This window comes from Macrobrachium rosenbergii, chromosome 27 (genome assembly GCF_040412425.1).
Source record: "Macrobrachium rosenbergii isolate ZJJX-2024 chromosome 27, ASM4041242v1, whole genome shotgun sequence".
Classification (NCBI taxonomy): domain Eukaryota; kingdom Metazoa; phylum Arthropoda; class Malacostraca; order Decapoda; family Palaemonidae; genus Macrobrachium; species Macrobrachium rosenbergii.
In genome coordinates this window covers 31,400,032-31,424,389 of record NC_089767.1, presented here as the reverse complement: position 1 = coordinate 31,424,389, position 24,358 = coordinate 31,400,032, and the positions used below count along the sequence as shown (strand labels likewise).

Below are 24,358 nucleotides of genomic sequence, written 5' to 3'. Positions count from 1 at the left end.
CTAAAAAAAATAAAACGAACTGCCGGTTTCGTGGACAGTACCGAAATACATGACAAACGATCTCGTTTTCAGGGAGATATACTTTTGACTGCCAAGGGCTGTAGGTCGCAGAAGCCTTACAAGTTACGACGAGAAACCGTACATCAGGAAGTGAGCTTATATATAACTTCCAAAGTAAACCTTCTGTCGTTCCAGTCTTGCTCGAGCACCAGTCTTGACTACACGCATCCGTCTGAGCCAGGCTGTGCTGAGCTGGCTTCCTCTGCTCCCTGACGAACTGCATCGTATAGCTAGTGAGGTCTTTGCCATCACAAGCCATCTTTTCCTGAATACTTCAAAGCTACGCCAGTTTGTTTCTCCCTGTGGAATTTCTTAGAGCTACCTTGTACCTGGATCTCTTTCATTCCAGTGTTGTTTCGTACCTTTGTGTGACCTCTGAAGAAGGAAAGCTCTTCTGAGCTAGTGCTGAATTATGTTAAGCTTGCTGTCGCGTATAGTCATTGGTGACTCAGAAGACCGAAGTGCAAAGGAAGAGAGCCATGCGTTTCTCAGTAGTCCTGGCTCAACTGCGAGTGGAGAAACAGATGAGGAATATGTCAGCGGTGATCAAATGCCCACCATAAACATAGATAGAACCGAGTTGGCTCAGGAAGCCTTAAGTGCAGATAAGGATGACCTCTTGACCTCGTCAGATCAGACTGACTCTAGTGAGGATACCAAGGATGACTCAGCTTTAGACGAGAAAGCTGATGTACTTCCTCCTCTAATAATCCCCAGCAGAGATGTCTGCCGACGTATCCTAGAGCTGGTCGAGTACTATCTCAGTGATGCAAATTTGGTGAAGGATATGTTTCTCCTAAAGCATGTCACCAAGCATCGTGAAGGGTATGTGTCTTTGAAGCTGGTAACAAGCTACAAGAAAGTGAAGAGGTTGACAAAGGATTGGAGAGCTGTCGCCCATTCACTGAGGTCATCAAGCACTTTGGAAATGAACAGTGATGAGACGAAGGTGCGCCGCAAAGACCCCTTGCCTCCTGAGCTTGAAGAAGACACTCGTCCATTCAGGACAATGCTGGCTACTCACATTAGTCCAGATTGCTGTAATATGAACCAGCTTGCAGATTTCTTCGGCAAGTTTGGAGACATGATCTCTCTACAGGTGCACAAACCTGGTGGGCGAACACTTAACGAAGTGCGGCTGGCTGAGCAAGAGCATCCAGGGATTGCTCAGACCATCTGTGCACTGATTGAATATGAAAAGGTTCACAGTGCTCGTCAGTCCCTAAGGTACATCAACAACAATACTAATGAGTGCAACATGAAGATTATGGAAGTTCCACGCAAGAAGCCAGAAAATCTACTTTGTGTGAAAGGAAAAGCTGAGCCAGAGAGTGCTTACTACAGCAACTCTGAACCATCAGAACCTCCTTCACCCGTGTACCATGGTCGCCCCATTCTGGGGAAGTTAAAGACTCCATCATCATCAGTTGCATCTTCTCCTTGTGCCTCACCCATCACCAAAAGGAGAAATATCAAAGTAGTCTCATCTCCTGAATCATCCCCACCATCCCCTTATCATTCCAGATGTGGACATCCTTCGCCATCCTCCTCCCCTGATGACTACAATTCTAGGATCTTTAGCCCAGAGAGTTTCCATTCCTACCGTCATTACGATACTCCTGGGTCACTGCCCCTCCCACGACGAAAACTACCACGTTCGACCATGGATTCCAAAACTGACTCCCCTCGTCTGAATGGCCGCTCCTCCCAGAACTCAAACTATGACAGCAGTCTGATGCCCCTGAGCCCTTGGCTCAGGAGACGCGCCCTGGCCAAACGCAATGAGGGTACATCACCTTCTTCGACACCGTCCTCCTCCCCAAGGCTTCGACGACGTATGGAGTCACCATCGTTCTTACCTGACAATGTGATGCGTTTTCCCAAAGGGCCGGACGGCACCAAAGGCTTCACGCTCAAGCGGTCTGTTCTCGGTGCAGCAAAAGCTTGAAGTCTTTGATGTGATGTCGTCCATGACTGGTCTCCACTTCTGCTGACGAACCTTGTCTAGTTTACATTAGCCCTTTTCCATTTATGTGAATCTATAAGTATTGTATCAACCTTGTTCTCATCTTGTATATTAAGCTCATAAAAATCATCTCAGATCACCTTGAAAAAGTAGTTTTTAATTCCTTTGTTTCTGGAAAACTCATATCCGGTTGACAGAGGAGCATCCGAGTTGTACTCGGGAAGCTCAGTTGGTTACTCTCCCCGTTATTTCAGATAGAGAAGGGATGCTGTGAGGTGTGTAAGTTCAGATCTGTCACCAGAGGTCCATTGCAAAAGAAGATATTTACTCATTAACTCATTGTATTTTAAAACTTTATGTATTGATATATATGCATAAATAAACCAATGTTAGGCCTAATGACGACCAGCAAGTGAATAATTAGCAGCCCATTTAACCTTTTTGGCATAGAATAAACAGAAGCATAGAAAACCGCGCTGAGCAGTGTTTGTAAATGTCAGCGTACAGGTAGTCACAGAATGAAAGGACAGTTTCATTTATAAAAAGAGACGCGAAAGAGAGAGAGAGAGGATCGAGTTGGTGACGCTGCTGCAAGTTATCTTTCACTCTAAACTTGTCTTATTTGATAATCTTTCAATTCTAAAAACTGGTCCGGAAGTCTCGCCAGTAAAGTGTCCTTAAAGTACTTTCACTCAAGATGATGATAAGTGTTATGTTATTCTTGTTTCTGTTATTTTCACTTGAAAAAATTAAGTTCTGTGCGTGCGTGTGTGTGCTTGTATGAACATGCTACTATGTATGTACCCTGTATGCATGTACACTTAAAGTCTTCTAAATACCAAAATGATGATATGTTACGTTAATCTTGTTCCTGTTATTTTTGCTTAAAAATTAAATTTTTTGTGCGTGTGTGTGTGTTTGCATGAACATGCCACTACGTATGCATGCATTATGTATTTAAACTTCAATTCTTCTGAAAATTTTTAAAATAGACATTATATTTTGAATCTGCTTCTTCATTTTTGTGAACTCTTTCCCATAGCCATTGTTGGGAACGCACATTTGCTGAAAATACCAATGGGTGTCTCTGTTATAGTAATGGATATATATATAACTCATATGACCTCTTTACTTTGTTAATAAAGACATAGAATCGCTGTTTTCGTTTTATATCCCGTATTCAAATTACTGTTATCTGTTGTTGGTTTAATATCAGTCCATAGTTAGTATGAATTAGTCACTCCAGGCTTAATGAGAATTCTTTACCATTTTAACGAAACTATTTGCATCTTCAAATTCATCGCAGCGAAATGGTCAGTTTAAAATATATAACATTCTACATTTCATTTCGCACAATTTTACGTTGTTGAAGCTCCAATGCCTGTCTGTTATCCTTGCCACTTGAAACTTGCTGTTGGCCTCCCATAACAATAAGGAAAATGTAAAGTTAAAGTGACTCTCATTCAGATTAGGATGTCAAGGAAATGTCCTGCGGGAAAGACTGAATTAAGAAAATTTTTTACCATCCAGTTTAAATGTCTAAGCTGAGGTGATTGCTATTCTAAAACTGGAAAGCTATTCTTTAGACACAGTATAGACAGCAAGCATAGGAAGTCCGATATAACATTATGGACCAAACAGCTTCAAAACAAAAAATGAATGTGTGGATCCTGCAAGGTACCTTTAACAAGTGAGACCAGATAAAGAGCCTTTACACAGACAAGGAAAGCGAGTACCTTGGGTGTTTGGTAATATGGTATTTACTTTCTATGGCTTTTATTAACATTATTTTGTTATTCTATCCACCCTCGATACAGCTGTTTTTAAATCTCAAACCTGCAATATGGAAATATATTTTGACTCCTTTTTCGAAGGTGATTAATAATTCGCAGCAAAGGAATGAGCAGGCCCGAGCCCCAAAATAATGGCGGCATCATCTTACGTAAGAATATTGGGAAGGCCGGGCTTTAGCAAATTGCTTTTTGAGTCGAGAACGTCACTTTAATCAAAATCGCAGTAGGGAGAGATGGATAATAACAGACTGACACAATAGAGAATGAAAGTAATGTTTGGTCATTTCTCTTACTACATTCTTAAGAAGTATTTCTGTGACAGTTTTTAACTATTTCCTTGAGAAGCAAGTTATGAATACAGGTACATCTTTGACAGCTTTTTTAACCTACTAGTTCATTCAACATAAAAAAAAAGAATAAAAAAACTTTTTTGTGTCATCCGCTGTGTAATTAGATGGTTTAGGATATACTAGCACAAACATCAGAGACAGTTGTATTTTTTTCTGGGGGACCTGGGTATGATTTAGCTTTTTTCAACTTCACCGCCGTTACACGAAACAACACCTGATCATCAGGCCAAAATAGTCTATAATTTAACTTACTTAACAGAAATATATTTAATATCTTTTTTTTGCAAGTAGCAAATTTATTACAGTGCAGTGCTATTTTTGTACTAGGATATTACATATGAAAAGGGTTACCATACGTCCCGGTTTGGCCTTAACTCGTCCCGGATTTGAGGCCTTGACCTGGGCGTCCCGGTCAGTCAGAAAAATGTCCCAGAATTTTCAGGACAAGCGGCCAGTCGCCCAACAATGTTCAAATGTTCGGCGGGAACGTATTTATACGGCAAATAACAGCGAAAAATCGTGTCTGCAGATAGGCTTTGGACCCGTCAGAGCATAGAGGCCCAACAGATTTGGAAGCAGAAATGTATAGCAAAAAAATCGTGTTTACAGATAAACTAGTGACCCGTCAGAGGAAAAAATGTCTCAGATTTGGAAGGAGGAATAAATAAAAACCTGTAGATAAGTTTGGGACCCGTCGAAGTGAATATACTGTAGATTTCTTCTGTACTGTGTTTGGTTGATGACAATGTGGTAACCCTACATATTATTGAATAAAAAATTTTAAGAGGTCACCGGTCATACTGAGTTGCTCGTAAGGAGTCGCGGTATGAAAAAGGTTGAAAACCACTGCTCTAGACTCTATAATCAGGACAGGGCCACTTTCGCGCGTTTTCCCACAATGAATGCTCGCTACATTTCCTTCTACCACCTGGATAGTGGTTCAGTAAAGGGTCTTAGTAATACAGCTATGTAATATAATAAACTGGACTTTTTTGAGTGATTTTGGTTTTTAATTATTATATCTAATATTATCCATCGGTATTATAATTTTATTTTATGTCAAAACGACTAATTTTTTGTTTAAGATCTGTTAATTTCGATGAGCTATTACAATTTCCTAATGTTTTGCTTGCTGGTTGGTGGAACGTCCGTCGTGAGGCGGGAAAAGCATCACGGTGATCGGTGCTAAAGAAGTCGGCTCTCGTCATTTTACTGTTTGTTTTGGTAACTATCGCTATATTTTCTTTGTAATGCCTTGAGTCGATGTAAATATTCGCAGGTAATTATCAAATGCAAGAATATGAGTGTATAGTGACAGATTTATGCGTGATTTAAGGCTGGGTAGCACCCAGCCTCATCCCCGGCCGTCTTAGGTTAGCGTATCGTGGGACCCTTACGCTGAATAAATAGTTACTGTAATTTATAGTCAGGCTAAATGCTTTGTATAATTACAGAGATTGTAATTCCTACCATAGGCAGTAACCTCATATAAACTGTATGGCAGCCTATACCTTTGCGCGGGTTTAACCACGGTAAGGTCAGCTTAGCCGCCCAACCTCCAATGGGGTGAAGTATACGACGCAATGAAGTATAAGTAGGCTATGCTGCCTTTGATGGCTTTATTGTATTTGGTAATTTTCCGGAAGACTCCAGCTAGCCAATTTTGCTGAAATGGCTTGGAAATGATAGGGCAGTAAAAGAACCTAAAAATACCAACCTAACGTACCCTAGGGGTGTTTACTGGTTACAGTTTTGCCGTATTATCTAGGCGTGTATGGTATTGTCATACCTTGTAAGTCGTAATTTGATTAATTATTTTTCTCTGTTATTAGGCATTTGCGAAGGTCATGTATTGAGAAGAAATTTTTCTTTTAGATGAGTTTTACCCAAGAAAAATATAAATTATAATGTGGGAGGTGGCTGGAGTCTTCTGAAAAATAACCTTATATTTTAGGCCTGTACACGAAACTGTAACCATACTGTAGTCAAGCTCATGCTCAGATTGAATTACAGTATGTTGTTTTGAGGCTACTTTTTACAATTTAGGCTATGTTTAACTCTTTAGGCAAATGAATAGGCTGTACTGCCTTTGTTGGCTGTGTTATATTTCAGGCCTACACCGGAAACTATAACTGCACTGTATTCAAGCTCTTAGATTGAATTACATGTACAGTGTGCTATGTTGTCCCAAGGCTATAACCTACCGTAAATTATTTTTAAAAAATTATATTTAGGTCTTTATGCAAATGAATAGCCTATGTGGTAATACTTTTTTTTTTTAGGTACTACTAGCCTAATGAGAATAGTACTTGTATACATACATTCTGGAAAGAAAATATGTTTTTATTAGGCTTACTGGAGATTATTAAACAATATACTCACACTTTGTTTAGCCTGTATTCACAGACTAAACTGAAGGTGAAACCTGCTTTAGCATAAAAAATTTAAAATGTTCTTACATTAAGTGAACTTTTTAGATACTTGATGCTGTCAGTGACTTTATGGTAAACTGTAACATAGTCTACAGCCTAGTGTGTTGGAAAGTAAATTTACGGATGTTAGACCTCAATATACGATAGAATTTAATGAACTTTTTGTAAAATGTCAAATATTTTTTTCAGATTTTTAAGTTTCTTCCATCATGTCTTCACCTGGCCGCCGTAGTGCACGCTCAACCCCGAGTAAACGCAGCGATACCAGTGAACTCCAGCCCCTTCCCCCATCATCACCTGGGTCTGAGCTTCCAGCCACTTCCCAGCCCCTGCTCGACTTAATCCTGGTAAGGCTGCTTAGGATTTTCAAAATTATAGGATTAGAGGGCCATCCTTGAAGATAGTTGGAGAAAGTGTAGATTTAGATAGAGATAGAGCAAAAGGATCAGAGGAAAAATAAAAGTTGGAAAGTAATGCTGAAGACTGTAAATAGTTTTTAAATATACGTTCAGTGTGTTACAAGAAGTAACTAGCAAGAACAGTAAAACTGAAGAAGACTACCATGCCCTTCTAGTTTGGTAATTACCAATTTACATGCAAACGGGTACCATGTTTTGTTCCAACCCCTAAGAAATGAACATTAAAAAAAAAAACTATAAACACCATGAGCATAAACTATGCCAGTCTTCCACTAGCAGGGATAAGGGTGCGGTTGTAGCCCTCAGTTTTATGGTCAGAACACCTTATGGGCTTAGGTTCAGGTTGAAATGATAGCCAACTATTCTGGATCTTTGCTTACTAAAGGGCAAGGTGGCAGCTTCAAAAATATTTATAACAAGCGAGTCATGTAGGTATTGTTATTAATATACACCGTATTGAATTTGCTTTAATATTCCAGTAAATGAAATTGTATAATTTGGTTTAGGGTTGCTGTAGTAAGCATCTGAGAGGGGTATCTTCATGTATAAAATTAGTAACTTTTTTCTTTTACATTGTCAGCAGTAATTAAAATAATTGTCTTAATCTTTATGGCTTAGAACATTCTTCATTTTTTTGTAATTTTGATGTAAATATAATTCTGGTTGTAAAATATTCAGATTTTTCCTAATCATTCCACAGCATTACATGATATTGATCTAAGTTCTCCACTGAACTATGGAACCCCAAGCAGTGTTGGTTCATCTCTCCGCACTCCACGGTCTGGTGTGCGGGGAACTCCTATCCGTCATAGGTCTGATATTCGCTCAGATCGCCGTATGCGTCAAGTAAGTCTTTGCATGGATACTGTATGTCAAAGGTTTTTAGATGATTGAGTAGATCTAGTATTTGATGTTTTTATCATATTTTGATAGAAATTCTTTGACTTATAGTTCAGTATTTATACTGTTTATTGATGAAAATTCTCTTTCTTCCACAGGTCAATCTCTCTGACCCAGCTAGTGATGCTAATGTGGAAGGTGCCCCAGCTACTCCTGGTGTCCCAACAGGATCAGCTCAAACTGAGGCACCTCAAGGACCCCAGTTAGTTATCTGGGGAACGGATGTTGTTGTATCTGAATGCAAAGATCGTTTCAAGACATTTGTGCTGCGATTCATTGATCCTGATGCAGAAGAAGATGAAAGGGTTGATGGCATGAATAGAAGTGAACCACTTTACCTACAGAAACTAGAGGAGGTAATAATTTGCAGTGATACCTTACATAGAAAATCACTTGAGAAGTGTCACCCAAATATTTGCTCAAATAATTGGGTTGGTCGTTTCATTAGGTCATCAAGGCTGGATTGGAGTTTCGGTGTAGCTAAAAGAAAATTTATACATTATGGTATAGTGGTTTTGATTTGTATGTTATACATTTGTAGTTACAGCATTGTTCTTGATTTCAGATTCATACTCTGGAGGAACCATTTATGAACATCAACTGTGCTCACCTCCACCAGTATGATTCAGATCTCTATCGTCAGCTTGTCTGTTACCCACAGGAAGTAAGTATGTCATATTTATCTAGTTTCCAGCTTATTTTGTAAAATGGATATTATAGGTGCACCTCTTTTATATTTTAAGTTTCTATTGAAATGTGAACTGTACTCTTTCAGGTTATTCCAACTTTTGATATGGCAATCAATGAGATGTTCTTTGAACGTTATCCCGACACTATTTTGGAACATCAGATTCAGGTGCGACCTTTTAATGCTGAGAAAACTAAGAATATGCGATCTCTTAATCCCGAAGGTAAGTTACAATTTTTTTTTTTTTTTTTTTTTATATATAAAGCAAATACATGTGTGTTTTTTTAAGATCTCTAAAGCTTAAAACTGGTAGCATTAAGAACATTGCTGCCAATATCTACATGTTCATTTTTGTGTGTGTTATAATACAAGATAGTTATGTAAAGCTAAAATGATAACTATATTCATTAGTTTTGTTTATAATTGTCACAGTGTGTCTGTATGTTATTTTGATTGCACCCCCCCCTTTTTTTTTTCTAGATATTGACCAGCTTATCACCATCGCTGGCATGGTAATTCGTACTTCAAACATTATTCCGGAAATGAGGGAAGCCTTCTTCCGGTGTCACGTCTGTTCCTTCACAACAACAGTTGAAATTGAACGTGGTCGAATTGCTGAACCCACTTTGTGCACCCACTGTAACACAACGCACACTTTCACTTTAATTCACAATCGATCCCAGTTCTCTGATAAACAGATGATCAAACTCCAGGAAAGTCCAGGTAATGGAATATTTTTCTGCCCTTAGTTTATTTTTGGTTTTTCGCTCTATTTTAAGGGCCAGATTGAATCTTGTCTCTAGTAAAAGACTGACTGTATTGCAATGTAGCCCATAAAGTCTTTGTGGGTGGTGTAGGCAAGCTGAAAATGCTCTACGAATATTGAAAGTAATCTGGGGTTGAAATAGAATTAGTTCCTGTTGAGAATATACAGTGCAGTGAAGTGACAGAAAAAAGCTTTTATATTGAAGGATCTGTGCCTGATAATAATTTGTGTACTCTAGTTAAATTGCCATTCACGTAAAATTTCACCTCATGGTGTTGTTGGGTTTGTTGCTTTAAAAAACACATTAATATATAATTTGAAAAATATAACTAATACCAGAAGAAACCTTAAAAAGTCCTCCTTGGTTATGATTGATAGTTTTGTTTTGTGATAACAGTATAAATGCATATATATATATATATATTGGGATTTTATAGTAGGCATATGATGAGCTGAAATGTCTTTTGTTATGTTAACAGATGATATGCCTCCTGGTCAGACTCCTCACACTGTTCTTGTGTATGCACACAATGATCTTGTTGATGGTGTGCAGCCTGGAGACAGGGTTACTGTTACTGGTATTTACAGAGCCACTCCACTTAGGGTGAACCCAAGGATGCGCAATCTTAAGAGTGTTTACAAAACACACATCGATGTCATCCACTTCAGGAAAGTGGATACAAAGCGGCTCCACGGAAAAGAAGAAGGGTGTGTTGAAATTATTTCTGTTTTCTTTTGCTGATGATTTACTCTTAGGGTGTCTCCACACTAATTGCACAGACATCACATTGAAGACAAGTCAGTGTCATATGATTATTGAGCATTTGCCCAAGAGTCATTTTCCACATACAGTTGTTGACATTTTTTCAACCTATGTGATATACAATATGATAAGTTGCCAGCATGTGTTTGTAACATTTTACTAGTGTAGACACACCCTTTACTTTACTAAAGGTATTGTTTTATTCTAGTATATAGCTTCTGTACATCATTTAGTCTTGAATTTGTAGGCTACTACAGTTAGTTCCAAAAGAAATTTCAGATAAAAAAAGTGCTGTTTGCTTTTTTTATTAGGATGAAGTTATATACATGAAGCAACTACAGTATAAGAATTTAAGTACAGATTTTTTCATTTTAACTGCCTTTTTATGGAGAGATTTTGAAGTTGTCACCTTGTCATTTGAGTCAGAAAATATCCATTTTCTTATATAAAAAGGCATGTATTTAATATTTAATATACTAAGCAATTTTTAAATGTTTTTTCAGCTCCTCAGCATAAACTCATGTGAATGCACACTACACAGTATGCTGTACAGGATTTTGAAACTAAAAAAATGTGTGATTTTTTCTATATTTCAGAGAGACCCCTCGTTTCACCCCAGAGCGAATTGAACTGTTGAGGGAACTATCACGCAAACCTGATGTGTATGAACGTCTAGCAAGGGCCATTGCTCCTTCAATTTATGAGAATGAAGATATCAAAAAGGGAATACTCTTACAGCTTTTTGGTGGTACTCGTAAAGATTTCAGCAATGCTGGTCGAGGACACTTCAGGTTTGTCTACAGCCTTATTCACTCATACATTCCTTGCTTAGGAGCAAGGGTAGCACCTTCTGGAATAATTCTCTCCCAGGGGAAAAGGTGGATAGCTGAAAAAAATATACAGAAAGGTACTGCATACAATTTGCCTAGCCTGGGGCACTGCTCGCAGCACTTAAGGTTCTTAGCAGCATCCCGTCATCCCCCAACTGCATTGCTTTCTGCTGTTTTTAATTTTCCTCCCATCTCTTTCGTTATTTTCTACCTAATTTTAACTTTTAAATTGTTCCACTTCCACCATTCATTCTAGAGTAAATACTTCGAGGCAGCTCTTTAAGAATAGAAATGACAGTGGTTAAGCCAAACTGTCATGCAGTAGTAATAGTGGAAAATATATGTAATAATTAAATGACTTACATTGGAATGCTTCATAGCCAGATCATAGAGTAAATTTCAACATTATTTTAAAAGACCAAATCATCTCGACAAATTATCTTAGAATTCTTGGCACAAGTCTTTGTTTGTGATACTTTTTATGCATCTGTTTGTCAAGAGTTTTTGTTTTTTCTCAGATCTGAAGTGAACATATTGTTATGTGGTGACCCAGGTACTTCAAAATCTCAGCTTCTGCAGTATGTCTATAATTTAGTCCCAAGGTCTCAGTATACCAGTGGAAAGGGTTCATCTGCTGTTGGTTTAACTGCTTATGTCACAAAGGACCCCGAAACTCGACAGCTGGTGCTGCAAACGGGTGCTCTTGTTCTTGCTGATAATGGCATCTGTTGTATTGATGAATTTGATAAAATGAACGACTCTACGAGGTAAAGAAAATTCTACTTCTTGGATATTTAAGATATTGGTGTATTTGTTTGGGTACAATATTGACTGATAAGCTGTTATTTGTAAAATTCTAAACTAGACACCAGCTTAGTGGTAGATGTAGTCCAAGGGTAGATTTGAAATCCTTAGCTAAGATCTTGTGTCCTTTTAATCGAAATTGATAGGTTAATGTAAAAATCTTATATCTATCCCTACTTCCATTACCAGCTTGTAGCTTTCCTAATATTTTAATTATATATGTGTTTGTGTGAAAAAAAAAAGTTCAGGCAGGAATAAGGGAGAGAAGAATAATAAGAAGAAAATTAAAAAGAAAATATTAAGCAGATAATCAATAGAACAACATAAAATAACAGTAAAGTTCACAGTTGGCATGAACATGAGTAATGGTAAACAAAATTATTATAGTTTAGAGGATCTGTAAGTTATATACATATATGATTTCTATTGCAATAGCATTTTTATATATCTCCTCATATTTCTAGGTCTGTGCTACATGAGGTCATGGAACAACAAACTTTAAGTATTGCCAAGGCTGGCATTATCTGTCAGTTAAATGCCAGAACATCAGTTCTTGCTGCTGCTAACCCTGTTGAATCACAGTGGAACAAGAATAAAACTATTATTGAAAACATTGAGCTGCCTCATACACTGCTATCTCGTTTTGATTTGATTTTCTTGATATTAGATCCTCAAGATGAGTTGTATGACAGGCGTCTCGCTCGTCATCTTGTCTCCCTGTATTATCGTTCAGAAGCAATGGATGAAGAAGAGTTGCTAGACATGGGTATTTTGAGGGACTATGTGGCATATGCCAGAGAGTATGTGCAGCCAAAATTATCAGATGATGCTTCACAACGCCTCATCTCTGCCTATGTGGACATGAGGAAGGTTGGCAGTGGTAGAGGACAGGTTACAGCTTACCCACGTCAGCTAGAGTCGTTGATACGTCTTGCTGAAGCACATGCCAAGATTCGTCTGAGCCATATGGTTGAAGTTGCTGATGTGGAAGAGGCATGGAGGTAAGATGATATTTAGCATTTGTTATTTTTATTTTGCCCAATTTTAATCACATTGCCTGAATTCTTTGGACCTGAAATCTCAGTGACACCAAGCATATCCTTACAGAACAAAAAACATTCCCACTGGCCATTCACACTCCTGTAAGGTATGTCCACTGCACCATGACTTTCTTGTTACTGGAATCATTTCCTCTAGTTCTAGATACCCCTGCTTTTATTTTGGAAGTGTCATATGCCACTTTTTTCAGCACTTAACTTTTGTAAATAGAGTTTGTTCTTCACAACCCATTAATCAGTAGATGCCTTATTCTATGTAGCACTTTCCCATTCACACCAACCTGCTTTTGATAGAAGAGGAATCTCCCAATCTGTATGGCATGGCAGTCCCATCTTCTGTCGTCTTGCATCTGTGCTCATTTAACTATGCAGTTCCATAGAGTTAACAGCCATTCTGTCCTTTATGCAAGTTAACCTTTGTGGAGATAAGGCCTTGAGCTGGTCTTTGTCTTCATGTGAGTTTACTTGCTTTAAGATTATCTTGTTTCCTCTACTTTGTTTTTCACATGGGTCTATTATTAGTATTATTTATATTGGATAATGCCATACTTGTTACTGCAGTTATAAAAACAGCATTATTGTTTTATGTGCAAAGTGGCAACAGCAAGGGAGTGTCTTGACATCAATGCATTTGTGGTGCTTTGCTCCCACTGTGTGGTAGTATCATGTAACTACTTTGTTTCATATTAAGGTTTTTATAATTTTTCCCTCACTTTTGAAGATGGATTTATAACTCACGTATTAAGAATTAGTATCATATAACTACTTTGTTTCATATTAAGGTTTTTATAATTTTTCCCTCACTTTTGAAGATGGATTTATAACTCACGTATTAAGAATTAGTATCATATAACTACTTTGTTTCATATTAAGGTTTTTATCATTTTTCCCTCACTTTTGAAGATGGATTTATAACTCACATATTAAGAATTTTGTAATTTAGGAACTCTTATTAAGAAAACAATGTATTCGGTTTCTGTCTATAGACTTCACCGAGAGGCCTTGAAGCAGTCTGCAACCGATCCCCTCTCAGGAAAGATCGATGTTAGTATCCTTACGACTGGTCTTAGTTCTGCTGCTCGTAAACGTCGTGTTGAAGTTGCACAAGCCTTGAGAAAACTTATTCAAGCTAAAGGCAAAGTGGCTACTCTCAATTTCCAGAAGGTATTCCAAGAGCTGAAGGAATCCTCTGATTTGGTAAGTTGATATGGTATGGTTTTATTTTTATATAGATTTGTTAAAATAATTCCTCAGTTTTACAAAGGCATAGCCTGAACATATAGCTGTCACCTTCCTCATTTTTCTTGTGGTTGAATGAAATATCATTATCCACTCCAAGTTCACTACATCTGATTTTATTTTTCACTACATCTGATTTTATTTTATTTTTAATTCCCCATATTTGTTACCCTTGGAAACCTCTTTCAATGTGGCTTATTTTTGTCAAGTCCTCTGTATCAGAAATCAAATTAATTAATATTTTTCCCACAGATGATAACCCGAGAGATGTTTGAGGATGCTCTGCGTGATTTGCAAGATGACGAATTCTTATCTGTGACTGGCAAGTCAACTATTAGAGTTATTCATTAGAGAACTTCTAAGATTGTTATTCTTTGTTTTCTGTTTGAAATAGGTAGAATGTAGAAGATACACATTATTTTGAGTTCTATTTTTCTTTATTTTACCAGGCTGTATTATTCCCTTGTGTTTAATTTTAAATAATTAGCTGGTAAGAGCTGCTGAATTCTTCAAGTAATAAATGTTGCTCACATTGTTATCTCTAGAGGAATGTCACTAACTAACTTGTCAGTTTGTCATTGTGTGATGTTTAATTTCATGATATTTACAAGGTAAACATTATTTGGTAAAATAGAATGAAATTGAAGTTTAGGGAATCAACAGTTGTTAAGAATAGAGCAATAGAATAGTGCAGTATAGCCCAGAGATAAAGTTATGTAAAGCTATGTGTTTTCCAATAATTGTTTTACCATAAAAAGGAAAGATTATGTAAAGTTAGTCTTTCTTGAACATTGTTGAATCTTAGGTATGGTATAATAATTTTTGGGCAGGTAAAGAAAAGTTTAGTTTTATCCATAATGAAATCACTTTAACCAATAATGAACAAACATTCTGTTGTACAAAATATTTTTATATTAGCAATAAAGAGGAAAATTAAGGGTCCCCTGTTTATCCCCTCCCCAAAAGGTAATTTTTAACTTAACATTTGCCTTTCTTTTATGTGTAATAGGGTAGAGAAACTTTGCAAAGACCAGAAAATACTTTTTGAGGTAGCCGCACAACCACCTGCTGTGACTTCAAATAAATGCAGCCCACACCTTTCCATTAGCCCTTCTACCTGTAATCACACTATGTGGAGTTCCTCGTTGGGCGAGTCGGTAGAGTTGTGGGCTAACACTCGCTAGGCCTGAGTTCGAGTCTCTGGCCGGCTGATGAAGAATTAGAGGAATTTATTTCTGGTGATAGAAATTCATTTCTCGCTATAATGTGGTTCGGATTCCACAATAAGCTGTAGGTCCCGTTGCTAAGTAACCAGTTGGTTTTTAGCCACGTAAAATAAGTCAAATCCTTCAGGCCAGCCCTAGGAGAGCTGTTAATCAGCTCAGTGTTCTGGTAAAACTAAGGTACACTTAACTCACACTATGTGGAGACTTAGTGAAATGTGAGATTAACTAAAGCAAAAAGATCTGTTTCTTTATAGAGCATTTTTTTTTTATTCTTAAGGATACTGCAAAGCCCAGTTGAAATTATAATAGGAAAGATTATATAAAACAGTTGCAGCAGAAACTGACATTACAAGTAAAGACACGTCTCCAAGAAAGTTCCTATTTTAATAAAAATAATACTGTTAATCTCACTTCCACCAGCTATTGATTTATAGATGGCACAATAACTGTGATTATTTGGGGCAGTGAAAGTTAGCAACTGTCTGGTCATAAGTCTAGGTCTCCGCCTAATCATCAGTCTTGTTGGACACCCTCTCTAACTCTCAGTTAGTGCAACGATGGGGTTTCCACCCAGTTCAACCTTCACACCCTTGTAAATGTTTATTTTATGGATTTCTATATCTTTATGTCCAACTGCTGCAATTCTCTTTTTTATGTCTAGAGCGCTGAATGGCCAAAAGTGCCCTAGTGTTTGGCTTGATCTAAGCTTCATAAAATCAAATCTCCTGTAGGGGGTTAGTGCCATCAGTGCACCTCAAAGGGTGCACTGTAGGCATTACTAAAGATTCTTTGCAGTGTCCCTTCGACCTATAGCTGCAACCCCTTTCATTCCTTTTACTCTACCTCCATTCATATTACCTTCCATCTTGCTATCCACCCTCCTAACAATTATTTCAAAGTGCAAAACAGTGAGGTTTTCCTCCTGTTACACTTTTCAAGCCTACCTAGCTCTCAATTTCCTTTCCAGCGCTGAATGACCTCATAGGTCCCAGTGCTTGGCCTTTGGCCTAAACTCTGTATTCCATTCCATTTCATAAAATTAAATAAATCAAAATGATAGAGTTTTTATCAACTTTGATCTTTCCCCTTGCCCTTGTAAACTACTGTATATGTAAAATAATTTTCAGTTAATTGTCAATATACTATTATGATATTCCAATCCTGTATTCTTCTGTTTTATAATTTCATTTCATATTTCACCTTTTCTGGAATCTGGTATTATTTACTTCATATTTTATTTGTGCATTCTTTATTATAGTACATGGTAATTCAACTTTGAAAAATGAAAAATATGGAAAGGAAGAATGAAATAAAAGGAGACTTGAAGAACGGATGAACAGAATAACCTAGACATCAGAATTTGGATTTTAATAACAAACAAGTCTTGGGTAAACTAATATGAATTATTTTTGTAAATTATGTAAGTATGAAGTAAGTAATATAAGGTATAGGAGAGAAAAGCAAAAATGAGGACAAAAGGAAAGGATAATAATACAAACAGCAAGGACTATGATGGACTACATTAATTTGAGAAAAAGTGTGTGTAGGTATACAATTCCTCTTTTACTACACACAAGGTCACGTAAGTGGTATCATGAAAATATGTAATTATTGGCTGCAATGTGTAATGATAGTGTAAACACTTTTTATATGAGAATATGTGTTTATACAATCCATGTTAGGATACAGCACAATGTTAAAAATTTCTATAGTAAATTACTTAAGGTTATATCTATTTGATAATTGCAATAAATTATTTTGGGACAGCTGTGTGAACAGAAATAAAAAGGAATGAACAAACATTAGAACACGTAAACAGTGCTACAGGAGCTAGCGTTACGTAAAAGAATGGGTAAAATAGAAATATGTAGAAACTAATCTTCATTCAGGTCTCGTGCAAAGAACAAATGGCTAGATAAACTACAATTTGAGGTTGATTAAGAGAGCAGTGCCCAGATGCAAAGGAAAGTCAAATATGGATAGGTAGTTGGTTTATCAAAATGACGCTGAAAGGTTAAATGGGTTGATTATGGTTTATGTAGACAAGGGGCAAAGGATCTATGAGTATAATAAATTAGAAGGATTGAAATACCCAAATTTGAAGACCAAAGACCTCCGGCTATGTTTCAGAGACAAAGTGAAAATACCAAATTTCTGCTTTAAAACTGACTTTTGACTTTGAAAAGTACTGTAGATCAACATGTTGAAAGTGAGAGAGAGTAAAATAATTACCATCACTTGAAATACCTTTCTACACAGTTCATCACAAACAAAAAAAATGTGTACCTTTAAATTGACCTGTGATTTTAAAAAATAGATCAAGTTTCATCCAAAGCAGAAAAAATAAAATGACCTGCAAAATAACTTTACCTTAAAAAAAATGGTTGTTAAAAATATTTTAAGGCCAATTTACACTTACATTTCTTTGGTAAGTTCTTGACTCCAGCTGATGTGAAGTTTTTTCATCAGTAACTTATTGTTCTGTCGAATTTAGATGGATACTTATGTAAAGTCACCAATTCGGCGCCAGGATAGTGTTTCGGCGGCGCCATTAATTAAGTCTCCGCTGAGCTTGTTTTCTTTGGTGACTTCCCGTTTTCTTCAAGCTCAATTAGTCACGCCTAAAACGTGCCAGGTCACGCATTTTAATCATTTTTACTTTATGGTATTTATACGAATGTCACACATTGTGTATCACATGTTTCTTCATTCACAGGCATCAAGACTGTATCTATATTGTAACTCTGTATATTTCGTATTGTAATTTGTACTCGTTCACTGCATATTATTGTTTATTGTTTCGACCTCAGGTCACAGTCAATTCCATTGTCTCACGGCCCGGCGTCAGTCGGCCGCAATATAAGCCGCCTGGATCTGTAATAAATCAGCAGTAACCTTTACCTGCTCGTTTCTTTGACACCTTACAGTGGTGACCCCGAGTATCCGGAGCCATTAGCGGACTCACACGGCGACTCAGTCTTGGCTCCAGGATTTCTCCAAAAAACGCTCTTAGCGGCTAAACACGGCGCTGTAACCAGCGTTTGAGCGTGCTGACTCGTCGGCGCACCCCACCAGCGTCACTAGCGGAACCACACGGCGCACGAAAGTGCGTACTGACGCGAGTATCCCACTCCAGTAAGGGGTCAAAGGAGCGAGCATGGACGCGGATATCCCCTCCTTCATGCAGTTAAACGCGGACCCCGCGGACTCCGAGGTTTACCTACCTCCCATCACAGCCGCGCCCGCCCCCGCATCGAGGCCCTCCCGCAACTCCACACCAGCGCCCCGAACACACGACGGTCGGGCAACACAATCGCGGGCCGCCCTCACCCTAAAGCTGCCGCCGTTTACGCAGGGGAACCCATCGAGGTGGCTGCGCAGGGTGGAGAGCCACTTCAGAATCGCGGACCTCACGGACGAAATCCTACAGGCCGACACAGTGCTCAACGCCCTTCCGGAGGACGTGTACAACAAACTCATCTCGCGGGTACCAAACACTCACCTCACATACAGCACCACAAAAGTTCCTCCTCGAAGCTTGCTCCCTGCCCATCGCCGAGCGGGCCGCCCGTGCTATCGACCTTGCCAATAATCCACGCCACGACCTCAATCCAAGAGACGCTTGGGGCATGGTCGTGAGATCTCCTGTCAACACCAGTCTTGGGTGGCACGAACAAGCGGCAGGAGATAAGCTTCAGACGGAAATTTTCCTTCGCCAACTCCTCCCGGAAGTACGCAACCAGATCGCTCACCCCTACACCATGCCTGTCGAGGACCTCAGAGGCGGCACAACACCTCACAGACTCCGTCAAGGCTTCACAGCGGCTAAAACCGGCCACACAGCCGGTCAGCTCCGTCCAGCCTGAAGAGGCGTGAGCAGCCCGTCAACGCCATCGCCAACAGACGTCCACCGAACCACAGTAGACGGTGGTCCCGGGCTTCTGTCGCTATCACAAGTGGTTCGGAAAGGACGCCCGAAACTGCCTGCCGCCCTGCTCGTTCAACCGCTCAAAACGGGGGTGGCGGCGGCCAGCAGGACAGGCCGCCATGGCAGCCGAAGAACCCAGGGCCTCAAAAACAGTAGGTTTTTACGTCCGCGACACCGTCTCCGGCAGGATGATGCTGGTCGACACAGGAGCCTTTAAGTCGGTCTTCCCAGCATCCAGAGAGGACCGCAACCAGACACCAGACCCGGCCGCCTTCCTGACGGCCGCCAACGGAACCCCCATCCTCTCCTACGGCACCAGGCTCCTGTCGATCTCCATCCTTGGCCAGAGTTACTCCTGGGACTTCATCGTCGCGGACGTAGGAACCCCACTCCTGGGGGCCGATTTTCTGGCGCACCGGCCTGCTAGTCGGCGTGGGGCGCAAGCGCCCTCGATACCGACTCCTGCCGGTCTCTCCCGTTAACGGCGGGACCCAGACCCACCATCAGCGCCGTCGCCCCACCAGTACGCACACCTTCTGTCGGAGTTCCCTGAGGTGTTTAAGCCCGAGCCGCCAAGTCCCCGGGGCCCCAGCCAAGCACGGCATATACCACCATATAGTGACTAAAGGGCCCCGACACATGCGAAGTTCCGCAGGCTTCCCCCTCAGCGCCTTCAGGAGGCGAAAAAAGCATTCGCGGAGATGGAACGGATGGGCATCTGCAGGAAAGCCTCCAGTCCATGGGCCTCCCCCCTCCACATGGTGCAGAAACCGGACGGCTCCTGGAGACCCTGCGGCGACTACAGACGGCTCAACATTGCAACGGAGCCCGACCACTACCCTCTGCCCAATATGCAAGACCTCACGGCCTCCTTTCACGGGGCCAAAATATTCACTAAATTGGACCTTCTTAAATCTTATTTTCAGGTACCTGTTGCGCCAGAGGACATACCAAAGACAGCCATCATCACGCCCTTCGGGTCCTATGTGTTCGCCTTCTCCACCTTCGGGCTGAGGAACGCCGGGGCCACCTTCCAGCGGCTCATGGACAGCATCCTGGGGGACCTAAAATTCTGCGTCTGCTACGTCGACGACATTCTCATATTTTCCAGGTCTCACAGCGAACACCAGAGGCACATCAAAGCAGTCCTCCAGCGCCTCCAAGAAAACGGCCTCATCGTCCGTTTTGACAAGTGTACCTTCGGCGTCCAGAAAGCAGAGTTCCTGGGTCACGAGGTATCTCCGACAGGCGTCCGCCCTCTTACATCGAAAGTGGCAGCCGTAGCTGTTCCCGACACCCACCTCCATCAAGGCCGTCCAGGAGTTCCTTGGGATGGTAAACTTCTACAGGCGCTTCATCCCGGGATCGCGCACACCACAGCCCTGACGGAAGTCCTAAAAGGTCAACCGAAGTCCCTGTCTTGGGGACCCAGCCAGCAGCAGGCCTTTTCCCTGACGAAGGCCGCCCTCACCAAGGCAACCGCCTTGGCACACCAGGATCCCAAGGCTCCCTCCAGCTGACGACAGACGCCAGTAACGTTGCCTGCGGTGCTGTTCTGGAGCAAATCATCAACGGCGCCCCCCAGCCCATCGCCTTCTTCAGCAAGAAGTTCAATCCCGCAGAGTCCCGATACAGCACCTTCGACAGGGAACTCTGCGCGATGTACCGCGCAGTTCGGCACTTCAAGTTCCTCCTGGAGGACGCCCTTCACAATCTTCACAGACCACCAGCCACTGGTTCACGCTTTCACGAAGCAAGGGGACGCATGGTCTTCCAGACAGCAGCGCCACCTCTCAGCCATAGCCGAATTTACCTGTTCCGTCAGGTACCTCCCCGGCAAGAAAAATCCCGTAGCAGACGCCCTCTCCAGAGTCGAGTTGAACGCAGTGCAGCTTGGTGTAGATTACCAGGACCTTGCCAGAGAACAGGCCGCTGACCCAGAAACCCCAGCATACCGCACCGCCATCACATCCCTCAAGTGGCGGGACGTGACCTCGCCCCGGAGGCCCAGCCTGCTCTGTGACATCAGCACAGGCCAGCCCGCCCTTGGTTCCAGCCTCACGCTGCCGCCAGGTATTTGACATCATCCACGGCCTCTCACACCCCTCCGGCAGGACCACGGCCAAACTGCTTTCAAAAAAGTTCGTCTGGCACGGGGTGCAAAAGGACGCCACAGCCTGGGCAAAACAGTGCCTGCAGTGCCAGACCAGTAAAGTGGGTCGTCACACGCAGTCGGGGTAGGCGAGTTCCCACAGCCAGGGCGCCGCTTGGCCACATCCACATCGACGTCGTCGGGCCCCTTCCCCCATCAGGCGGATCCAGATACCTCCTCACGGTGGTAGACCGTTCGACGAGGTGGCCCGAAGCCACGCCCATGCAAGAAGCCACCGCCAGCGCGTGCGCCGAGGCCCTGCTCTCCAGTTGGGTTAGCCGCTTCGGCGTCCCGGACCACATCACAACCGACAGGGGCCCGCTTTCCTCTCCGAGCTGTGGTCTGCCCTGGCTCAACTGCTGGGAACCACGCACCACACCACCACAGCGTACAACCCAGCGGCCAACGGCCTGGTTGAACGGTTCCACAGGTCCTTAAAGTCATCCCTCATGGCCCGCTGCACCGCCGAGGACTGGAAACATCAGCTGCCGTGGGTCCTCCTCGGGTTGAGGACCGCCCCAGAGCCGACGGCACCCCATCCGCAGCTGAACAAACCTATGGGGAAACCCTCGTGGTGCCGGGAGAGCTCGTGACGGGTGATCGCCACTCCCCATCTCTGCAGAGGCTCCGCGGCGTGGCGGCAAGTTCGCCCCTTGCAGGCGCTCATACATCGACAGAGCAACCACCTTCGTGCCGCCACAGCTGTCATCCGCCACCCACGTCTTCGTCAGAGTCGACGCCGTCCGTCCACCACTAACTAAGCCCTACAGGGGACCCTTCCGCGTGCTGGAGCGAACAGCAAGCGTTCGGCTGGCACTTCCAGGCAAGAACGACTGGGTTTCCATAGACCGGCTAAAGCCCGCCTTTCTGTCGGAGAGTCCCGGCAGCGACGCAGCACCCCTTCCGCCCAAACGCACTCCAGCACGCCCTCACCACCGCAGGCGCGGCCCCCCCAGGAAGGGACCGCCCAAACAGCAGCCTCACAGGCGGGAGGCCCCTCAGTTATCCTCAAGGAGCCGCGGCACCCTTCAGCGTCCCACCAGGTACAGGGATTAATCAGACGCGTCCCTCGTCTTGGGGGGGGAGTATTTGTAAAGTCACCAATTCGGCGCCAGGATAGTGTTTCGGCGGCGCCATTAATTAAGTCTCCGCTGAGCTTGTTTTCTTTGGTGACTTCCCGTTTTCTTCAAGCTCAATTAGTCACGCCTAAAACGTGCCAGGTCACGCATTTTAATCATTTTTACTTTATGGTATTTATACGAATGTCACACATTGTGTATCACATGTTTCTTCATTCACAGGCATCAAGACTGTATCTATATTGTAACTCTGTATATTTCGTATTGTAATTTGTACTCGTTCACTGCATATTATTGTTTATTGTTTCGACCTCAGGTCACAGTCAATTCCATTGTCTCTCACGGCCCGGCGTCAGTCGGCCGCAATATAAGCCGCCTGGATCTGTAATAAATCAGCAGTAACCTTTACCTGCTCGTTTCTTTGACACCTTACACTTATTTATAGTGATTATGTATAATATACAAGACTGTCTCGATCGCATTCATGCACAACATATTCAGTAAGTTGAGGGACATGAAATATTATTGTAGTTGTTTTAGTTGAAGCTCCCACTTGTTCTTTTGTTTTTATTTCAAAGACAAAATGTAAGCAAATATCGTCTTATTACAATAGACCAGATTTCCCACAAGGTGAATGAAAACACCGAATTGTTTGATTAGCTTTCTGTTCTTAACGTTTTGAGTTAGTAAGAACAATGAAGGTGGTAAGAATGGGTTTAACTGAGAGTGCGAGGTGACCCCAGCTGATCTTCCTACAACTTCCCTTTGTGGGTGATATCGCGACTCAAACTTGGGTATAAGAGGTACAAGTCGTGCCACTGGAAGACTGGAACAAATGGAGGACTGTATATGAACAGTAGGCTACTAGAAAAACTGCCAAGAGTGCTTGTAATAACAGGTAAATATGGTATATATTTTTAATTATTCAACCATTTTAACAAATACACTATACTCGGACGATGCATATACTCCATGAATATGTATATATTGCAAACCGTAAACTACAGGTAGGTACACTAATTGGTAACGACTATTGATCCAGGGGCCTCGGGAAGAGACGTCGTGTGGCAAAAAACTTCATTACCTGAGTGCATTACCTTGAGTACCTGCAGCAACAAGTGCAGGTGTTTTGAAGCTACAACACCAGGTGTTCATATTAATTTACTTCATGGCAATAAACTTCATTCATGTACACCAGTAATTTCCGGTGCACAATACACGTATTTTTCATTCATTTAATCCAGTTTAACCCATTAAGCGTCATGCAAAAGGAAACTTGTTCATATTATTATCAATGATAAATTTATTTTCAATGCTATTGAAGCATTGTACTCTACAATTAAAATAGGTCACTATTATAGTTTGTAAGAATATAAATGATACATAATGCTTATTTTTTTAAAATGAAAATCCGTTAGATCTTTTCAGTGGACGAATGACTCAGGCGATAACTGTAAGAATGTGAATTAAAAAAAATAGGATTTCAGTTAAGAAATTATTTAGCTTATCTAAAATTGCGAAATCCTTTTTATCGGTTTGTATGTTTTTCCGTATACTAGGCTGTTTTGTTTTATATTTTGATTGTTATATCGAGGATATAGTGCTGGACGTTGCATGTTCACTTATACATTTTAGGGCTAATATTTGAAGTTTGCTAGAAAATTATCTTATAGATAAGGCTTGTTTGTTTTGACAGGAGGACATAAACAAGAACGATTTAAATTCTACTCGTGGGAATTAGAAAATCTAATCTGTCAAATAGTTGCATGTAGTATATTTTGCGGAAAAAATAACAGCTAGAACGCTATACATACAAAACCAATTTATAATATATACTTAATAAATCTTTTATGTTAATATACACCTTTTGCACATTTTTAGAGGTTTGTAAGTATTTCTGCAGTG

General features: G+C 41.2%; 2 protein-coding genes across 2 annotated transcripts; both read left to right on the top strand.

Moving 5' to 3' along the window:
• The first annotated feature begins 86 nt into the window (after positions 1 to 86).
• Positions 87 to 3,183, top strand: LOC136853550 (la-related protein 6-like). Its single transcript, XM_067129267.1, has one exon. The coding sequence runs from the start codon at positions 473 to 475 to the stop codon at positions 2,006 to 2,008; it is 1,536 nt and encodes a 511-aa protein (XP_066985368.1). The 5' UTR covers positions 87 to 472; the 3' UTR covers positions 2,009 to 3,183.
• A 2,250-nt stretch (positions 3,184 to 5,433) lies between these two features.
• On the top strand, positions 5,434 to 15,005 carry LOC136853549 (DNA replication licensing factor MCM4-like). The gene is given in 14 exon segments (XM_067129265.1): positions 5,434 to 5,448; positions 6,791 to 6,919; positions 6,922 to 6,948; positions 7,721 to 7,866; positions 8,019 to 8,276; positions 8,486 to 8,584; positions 8,696 to 8,831; positions 9,089 to 9,331; positions 9,854 to 10,082; positions 10,734 to 10,928; positions 11,486 to 11,734; positions 12,236 to 12,772; positions 13,816 to 14,026; positions 14,321 to 15,005. Coding segments are annotated over 13 exon segments (2,538 nt in total). The 5' UTR covers positions 5,434 to 5,448; positions 6,791 to 6,810; the 3' UTR covers positions 14,420 to 15,005.
• Positions 15,006 to 24,358: the final 9,353 nt, after the last annotated feature.